Genomic DNA, 8,533 nt, shown 5'->3' with positions numbered 1-8,533 from the left:
TAACTCTGAAATAGTCCAAATTAGGATGTATTTTTATTTCTTTCCTACTTACGGAAGGTTTCTGTTTATATCGTAGGTTTGTGGCGCCTTTCTATCCTAAAGAAAGATATAAAACTTCAGATATTTCACAAAAAGATATTAACATTCATGGAAAAACCTCACATAACCTTACATTAAAGCAGAAAGTACGGCGCCCACCGTAAGAAAGGCTTGCAGTGTTCAATTATGCTGCATAACTGACCAGTACAGTATTGCGAGGGAACGCAAAAGTATTGCGAGGGAACGCAAAAGTATTGCGAGGGAACGCAAAAGAAAAAAAATTCCCCATGTCCCCTAGGGGGCTCCGTACCTTGTGAAATATCTGAAGTTTTAAATCTTTTTATTTAGGACAGAAATGCACCACATACCTACGATATAAACAGAAACTTTCCATAAGAAGGAAAGAAAGAAAAAATACATCCAAACTATTTGGACTTTTTCTGAGTTGGCTCCGTAGCTTATAGATGCAAAATGTCACGGTGATTTGTTTTATAAACTTGCACAGCCAAAAAAATAAAAAATAGCCAGAGATTATAAACAATTCTTTTTCGTCTTTCCCCTGGTGTCCTTCTGTCTCTCCTCACCCCTCTTTTATTACTTTCATGAACTTCCCACCTTTCTCTCTGTGCTCTTTATTGTTCCTTCCTCCCTGGGAGTGCCTTATTTTACTCTGCAACAAAGAATTCTGCTATTGATCATAAGCACAGATTTGTTCATTGCCATAATTTTAAACAATTCAAGTTTCCAAGTTTTGTTTATGTCTGCAGAGATCAAGATCACATTTCAAATTTCGCAACGCGAACAGAAATCCGCGTTGGTCGCACAAGCATAAGAGGGGAGGAAAATATTTTTTCTAGAAATGCCGATGCTACACACACACACGCACTCGTTCTCACACATGCGCACACTCTTATTTCAAAAGCTGCTATGACAGCGCTAGAACAATCTGTACAATATTTAAATAGTGTATTTCTAGAAATAAAAGTGATTATTATGATCTGGCCTGCACGTTTTTATTCCCAGTTCTACCTGAATCAAAAGCTCGGCCAAGCAGGAAGCGCTGCGTCCAAAAGCTGTTCACAGTTTGCAAAAAAAAAAGAAAAAAAAAAAGAGGGTCAGTCAAGGCTGTTCTTGCGTTTCAGATTGACTTTGGAGCGCAGTTTGCAGTTTTCCCTTTCGAGTTTATTTCTCCTCACATAAAGCAGCACTCCGTTGGATTCGATCTGTTGTGTTCAAGAGAGGAATCCAAAGTAGAGGAACGTGAACTAAGGTCACAACAATCCTGCAAACACAGGCAGGAAGCCAAAAAGCAAACGGCTGATTCATGTGCAAAATGTGTCTGCAATGATCAACATCGGTTTTATTAACCTAGTTTTGGCATTGACTAAATATTAAACTATTTGCAGTGAAACTGGTCCATATGAAAGTAAATATATATATATATTTATATGAGTCATAATTTTGCAACTTTGTTCAGTCTGGTTAATTAGGCCACTAACATACTTTTTTGTAAACTGTAGCTGCTTGCAGCTGGGTTCAATACAACAATGTTAGTGAAAGCTCTGTCTATTTCCTCTTAGATAGGAGTACTTATTTGATTAATAGTGGCTAATAGTTGGTTAATATAGAAAAGAAATTGACACTGACATCAGCATTCTGAGGAACTCATTTTGCGTACGCTGGCTGAAAACGAACCAGACTGAAAATCTGTTCCATGTTTTCTCAAACATATGGACGTAAATCCCAGCGGACGGCGTGTTGAAACGAGAAAGCGTTTTGTAAGAAACGACTTGAATCCGTCAGACGTCAGCGTTACCGGCTTCGTTCTGCTTAGTCTGGAAAAAAAAAAAGGTTTTTCAAGAAGATCAGACTAAATGTTGTGTTTCAAACGTCTCCACTTTGAATAGGGGCTACACGAGTAGACCGTTGGTAAAAGTGTAACTTTTAAGAACGAAATAATTACAGACACTAACAGAATTCATTTAAGACTAATAGTTAATGTAGCTTTAGGACTCGGACTCCATGAAGACAGATTGATGAGCCATTCTGATCCACTGCTGTCTTAAAAATAATGCTGCTTTCATTGACATTCCCTGGAAATAACTTGGGATAATTGTTACCTGCACTATATAGTCTTAAATGGATTGAATTGCATTTGGGAAAAGTTGGAAAATTGTTTATGCTAAATGCACCTGATGCCAAATGATACCAAGAACCTTAACTATTGTTACAACTGGAAAGCAAAGTTTGGCAAGTATGGAAAACTTACCACCACATTTCCGCAGGGCAAGTTTTCACACTGACCTACAGTGGGTTTTTTTTTTTTGCACAACGTGCCTTGAACACTGGACTATGAGATACTGTAAAAAAGCAAAAAAGCATCAATCATAACTTAGAGGAAAGTTATGATGAGGAAAGTTAGCCGCTCCCTGATACCTGGGAGTGGCTACATGTGCAGCGTTCTGGGGAATTTGTAGCAAATAAAACTTGTGTGTGAATAGGAGTTCTGCGTGAAGGTTATGATTCGTGTGTGGATCGCCTCTGCAGTGGACTGCGAGGTAACGTGCAATAATACTAATGACTAAGAATTCAGAGAACAGAAATCAGAACTGGACAAGTGTTGACGGCGTTCCCTTTTAAACCTGACAACGCAGAGCTCCTGCCTCAGCGCCGGGCTCTCAGAACAGTGTTTGCTTTAAGCCTTTTAGCAGAACAGAGCTCCTCAGTAAGGAAAGTGAAAACATGGGAACCAGCGACAGCTGAAGCAAACTGTCTATTTGATCCTTTTACCATAAATGCTACAGTCCAACATTTTGGGGGGTTTCATGTCAAAGCCTATCAACATTCTTCAACCAAACGTATCTGAGCCTGGAATTTTATATGTTGCAAATTTCTAGTACTATTCATAGTTGTTATGTGGAAGCTGAATTTTCATGACTACTGCTTCTGGGGATTCTGGAAGCTAGGCTCTCATACGAGCCTTAGTGGCTTAGGAAGTCGATGCTAGCTTTGACGGTGCGTCCTGTGGACACGTCTATAGCCATGGCTCGAATCTCTGTGTCACCAAACTGCATGAGGGTCTGGATCTCACGGCGTGGCGCTGAACTTTCTGTTCCACTGACATCTAAGCGAAGCGTCCCACACTTCCTGACCCCGGGCTCGCTGATAAACCCTGCCCTCTCCTTCTCCGAGCAATAAACATGGATAACTATAACCTGCTGGGAAGGCTTGGCTGGCGTATAGCTGCGCTTCACCATCTCACCCAGTGCCACAGATTGGTCAGCAGCAATGAAAGTATCAAAGACGTCGGTGCACCAGCGGGTTCCGTCCTTTATCAGCAGTTTCTCCGGCGGGTGTTTGCCCTCCACGAATCGATTAAGGACACCTACCCCGTATGTTAGGGGTGAACGACGCACTTTAATGACACTGGGGTCCAGGCCAAACAGCACAGCACCTTTCAGGATGGTTAGACCAACGTCGTGCGGGATGATGATTCTGGAGCGGCCCTGAAGCATGTTCTGGACAGCCTGCTGCAGCAGGGCGGACTCAGCAAAACCTCCAACCAGGAATAGGAACTTAATGTCGCTAACTTCTGGCTTCTCAAAGAGTTCAGCTAGAGAAGGCAAAAAAAAAAAAAATGAACGAGATTATCAAAAAACAAAGTAAACTCATTACTGTGATGATGTTGAGTTAATTGATTCAGTGGGGAAAATCCCATAGTAAAAGCAGGGTTAAAGTAAATTAATGATGGCACAGTTAGGCTGCCTTCACACTGCAGCCTGAAGTGCTTTAGGAATTGTCCTAACTTCTCCCCCCTATACGGCGCCCCTGCCTGCTAATGTCAAACCCCCCCGCACAATTTTGCAATTGCTGTGTTTCCATTAAATAAGAAATTAAATTAAAACCCCACGTGAATAAGCTTATTCACGTGATGTCATTAGAGCCATGACATCACGTGTCATGGTTCGATGGATGTTTACGATGGATGTAAACACTTACACAAGATTATGTTCGTGATTCAGCTAGCACTCATCAACTATCAGCCATCAGAGGAGACATCGGCAACAAGCCCCTGATACCCGGGAGCGGATACGTGTAAAGCGTTCTGGGGAATTTGTAGTCGGCGGTTTTTACATGGATTTCTGATACATGGATCAGAAGTAATATCTGGTTGGTGAGCATGTGACTTGTGTGAAAACACAAGTTGTTTTTTTTTCAAAAATTCCTGTGTTTCCCTTATGCAAATTTATTTTAGTATTTTCAATTTGCACAATCCTGTGGCTAATGGAAATGCAGCTAATGTTTACCTTGGCTGAGGAATCAACCAATGATCCACAGTGGTTTTAGGGCGTACGCTCTTGTTAGGTGGCACTTATCCGTCTTACTGTAAGGAAACTGGCCTACTGAACAAAAACTACTTAAGGAAATAATTTTGTTTCAAGAATTACTTCACAATACGCAGAACAATTCTTACAAGAGCTGCTCTGTCTAGAAATAATAGAGTTCTTAGGCAGCAACATATGATTTTTTAATGTTTGATCTCATAAGGGGAGCTTACTGAGATGTTGGATGATGTGGTCTATGGTCGGTTTGAAGAGGGTATTCATTGCATCTGGACTCATCCTCAGCATCCCTTGAGATGACCATTTAACAAAGTCCACACTAAGGAAGAGAAGAAAAATCTGCTTAATGCAAAGTCCACAGCAAAGTTGAGTAAAATAAATCTTCTTTCTTTTGTCTTCTGTCATGAACCGTCCTGTTTCACTCAGGCAGAGCGCGGCAGATGTCACGGTCGGACGGCAGGGGAAGCGGGTCAACTGTCCCGTCAAACCACACAAAATAAAGCTTGTGTTTATTGAGATATAGCATAACTATAGTCATTATGGCTATAATAATAGTAAAGAGGCAGCAATTAAACTGGGAAACTATTTTAGTGAATATTTACAGTCAAGTACAAAGTTCTTCATAGACCCTCACAGTTTTCCACTTGAAATGACTTTCTTTCTACAAAGACGTTTGTTCTGACTGGAAATGAAAAAGGTACAGATATTAAATGATAATGAAACAATGTGAATGAATACTTTTTTTAAAAAAAATGACATTTTATTAAAAAGGCAAATGTTGAAAATGATTCTTTCAATTATCTCCTTTCCATCATGCTTAATCTTTAGATCCCACCACCAGAGTCATGTCAGGATGTGGGCCGGGCTTCTCCAACATGCTAATATTACATCCAGTCAGAAGAAACATATTGCTCAAGTTAAAAGAGTACGTAATAAAGTAAAAGAGTACATCCAAGGGAATGGGTGGAGCTATTTAAACATATTTTTTTTACTCTTCAAGCTATTGCTTTCATGTCTTTTAGGAGGATGCAAAAGATATTTCTCATTTCCAAAATAGAAGTTGGCACTTGCCCCAAGACGTTTATAAATCTGCGAACTATACCTCTAAGTTGAATCACTTCAGGTAAACTATTGATGTTCTTGATGGCCACAGAATGTGTGGTTTCTCTACTGCTTGCAAACAGTTATTATCCAAACGTTGGTGATATATAGTTGACCCTGCAGTTATAATTTAGACAAATTATTCACTTGTGCCATTCTTTTATGATGTTTTAGATCTATTGATGTCACAAGTTGTGTGAGGTCTCCATTCTAGACAAATGTCTCGTTAAACACCCAACTTAATATGAAATTTATGCCCACAATGAATGCATGTAAACATCTGATCAGCGTCGTATATGATTCCTACAGTGTTTCAGTTCACACTCACTTGCTTTTGCGCAGAGCGTGGTCGACGCTGTGACCCCGGAACTTCTTGTAGTAGTCGATGAAGGAGAAAGGCAGGTTGATGTTGAGAGGGTTGGTCCTCTCAGGAGCTGCCGCTCTCTTCCGAGACTCAAATGCAATCATCAAGTCCACCCAGGCGGCTGGCCTCTTAATTTTAAACTGGTCGATAAAATCCTGGCCAAAGATCTTACACAGCAACTTCTCAAATTCATAATCAACCCCGATAGAGCCATAAGGTCCACCTAAAGAAAAACATGGGCTTACATGAGGAATCACACAACTATAAATGTGATGACTGGCTTTAAAAGTAGCTTCTTCCCACACAATTTACCCGAGGCCTTGTAGAGTTCTTTTAGATGTCCTTCTGGAAGACGGATTTGATGGACAGTCAGGTCCACTGTTCCTCCCCCACAGTCCATTACCACATAACGGTCACCTGCAAAGAGGACAAGCAGCAATTGTAAAGTAGCAGCAAACCAAAGTCATGCAACTTGGATGTTCTCTACCAACATCCTTCCTCAAAGGATTGCTCCAACACACAGGGACTGCTTTTGAATTCTTATTCAGTTTGATAACATTCTTACTTAATCAGCTTCCAGCTTTCAGATGTGCTTTGAGAAAATAAGTTTTGTCATCAACCTTATCTTGTTGGTAAATCCTGGAAAGATTTATTTATTTTTTTCCCTAAATTTGGGCTGTCTTTGCTCTTTTGCTCCGTAGTTTGTTGTATTTTCATCTTGAACAGTCACTTGTTCATCCACGCTGTCATTTTTCAATGATAGCTTGAAAAGCATTTTCAAAATATTAGTGTAGAGGACAATCATAAAGATCCATCCATCTATCCATTTTCTTACACCCTTGTCCCTAGTGGGGTCAGGAGGTGCTGGTGTCTATCTCAAGCTAACGTCCCGGGCGAGAGACAGGAACCCCTGTCCAGGGGGTCACCCCGGACAGGTCGCCAGTCTGTCGCAGGGCAACACAGAGACAGACAAACAACCATCCACACACACACCTAGGGAGAATTTAGAGAGACCAATTTACCTGACAGTCATGTTTGTGGACTGTGGGAGAAAGCCGGAGAACCCGGAAAGAACCCACCATGCACAGGAAGAACATGCAAACTCCGTGCAGAAAGACGCCGGGAATCGAACCCAGGACCTTCTTGCTGCAAGGCAACAGTGCGTTACTGTGCAGCCCAACCATAAAGATGTGTGTTGCAATCAGGTGGCACAAATTTCCCAGAAAACTAACTTCCACTATTGCTCAATATCAGGCAATGTTTGTTTGTGAATACACTAAATCCATTGTTGTGGCCTATCAAATTCAAGTTTCTCACCACAGGTTGGCATACTCACTTGCACTATTCTCCTGGAGCTTGCTGTTACACTAAAACATATTATTTGTTAGAGTATACTTTACTCCTACTGGTTTGTCCTTTCTTGCATTCCTCTGAAGGCCAGACTGCAATTGTCTTGCCAGGAGGATATTGATGAAGCACAGCCTTCATTCACATGATGAAACGGCATCTGTCAAATGTATTCATCCATCTAAAAAATGCTGGCAACCAGCCTTTATTTAGTCTCCATGGTAGTCAACTGTTGTGCTGGCCAATTGATGGTTTTAGTTTTCATTATTCACCAAATAATCATCAAGATATCTTGCATTAGACTTAGTTAGAACTACCCTTTCTCAGTGGACGTTATTTTAGGGCAGATATTTTCTGTTCAACATCTTTCAAGTCAAGCTTGTTTGTCCAATTCTTTACTATCCTCACCAAGCCCAAGCTCTTGTGAGGATTTTGGACCAAAAGCCTCTGGTACTTGGGTCTTTTTGCTCTTGGATGTTTGCTGTGAAAGCAAATGAATAATATTGTTCAATGTTTTCAAATCCTGTACCCGACATGGAAACATCATGTCCGCCAGCAGCCAAACTTGCTCACTTTCTAGAAACTGCCAACCTACCATCTTCTGCTTTCGAGCATGTTTATTGTCTTATCCACATCCATGAGAATGTCAGCAATCAAAAATAGTCCATTTGTAAATGTCTAAAGATTGGAGAACACATGCCACAGCAACAACAACCTACCAGGTCTTTAGGAAAAAACAAACTGACCAGAAAAAACTGATACATATTTTTTTTTCTACCTCTGAAGTAGACTAACAATTGTTTAAATTGAGTCTAAATCCAGCATGGAGTTTAAAATTTTTATTATAAATGTTCAAATAACTAAGCTCTATCGTATCTCAATGGTCAATGTTCTCAATGAAGAATTCCTAGATAATCTAAGAATAGATTGCAATATAAAGCTTTTACTTATCAGGCTACGTAGTTCTATTATTTTTCTGTTTAGATTATGTTTTTACTGATTTTTTTTGTTGTTGTTAGATCTCGCTATTTTAGTTAATTCCATTTGTTCATTTATTCTCATTGATTGCGTTTTGGACCCATTTCTTTAGATCAGTGTTTCTGTTGACTTTTATTTGCAGGAGTTTTTTTGTTGTTTTTTGTTTTAGTTGACTCTGCTTTGTTTATCGCCTCTCCCTCAGCCTGCTTTCTGCTCCCCTGCCCAGCTGCATGTCATTTCACCATTGTCCTCTGCCTCCATGTTCACTCAGCTGCTCATCTTTCTCGTCTGATTAGCACCGCCGGTTTCCTGTCATTTCCACTCATTCCTGTGTGTATTTAAGCCTTTCATTCTGCCTGGA

The 8,533-nt window shown here is 40.4% G+C and overlaps 1 protein-coding gene across 4 annotated transcripts in view; it reads right to left on the bottom strand.

Moving 5' to 3' along the window:
- Nucleotides 1-642: 642 nt before the first annotated feature.
- The window catches only part of hspa12a (heat shock protein 12A), a 33,027-nt gene continuing 25,136 nt past the window's right edge, over nt 643-8,533 (bottom strand). For all 4 annotated transcript variants that reach the window (XM_028007765.1, XM_028007763.1, XM_028007764.1 and 1 more), the window contains 4 exons: nt 6,160-6,264; nt 5,812-6,070; nt 4,598-4,701; nt 643-3,652 (listed from right to left, as the gene is read on the bottom strand). In XM_028007765.1, coding sequence (XP_027863566.1) covers nt 3,021-3,652; nt 4,598-4,701; nt 5,812-6,070; nt 6,160-6,264 — 1,100 coding nt within the window. In that variant the 3' untranslated portion in view covers nt 643-3,020. The remainder of the gene's footprint in view (nt 3,653-4,597; nt 4,702-5,811; nt 6,071-6,159; nt 6,265-8,533) is intronic.

Source organism: Xiphophorus couchianus, chromosome 22 (genome assembly GCF_001444195.1).
Source record: "Xiphophorus couchianus chromosome 22, X_couchianus-1.0, whole genome shotgun sequence".
NCBI classification, from domain to species: Eukaryota; Metazoa; Chordata; class Actinopteri; order Cyprinodontiformes; family Poeciliidae; genus Xiphophorus; species Xiphophorus couchianus.
This window is presented reverse-complemented; position numbering and strand designations above follow the sequence as displayed.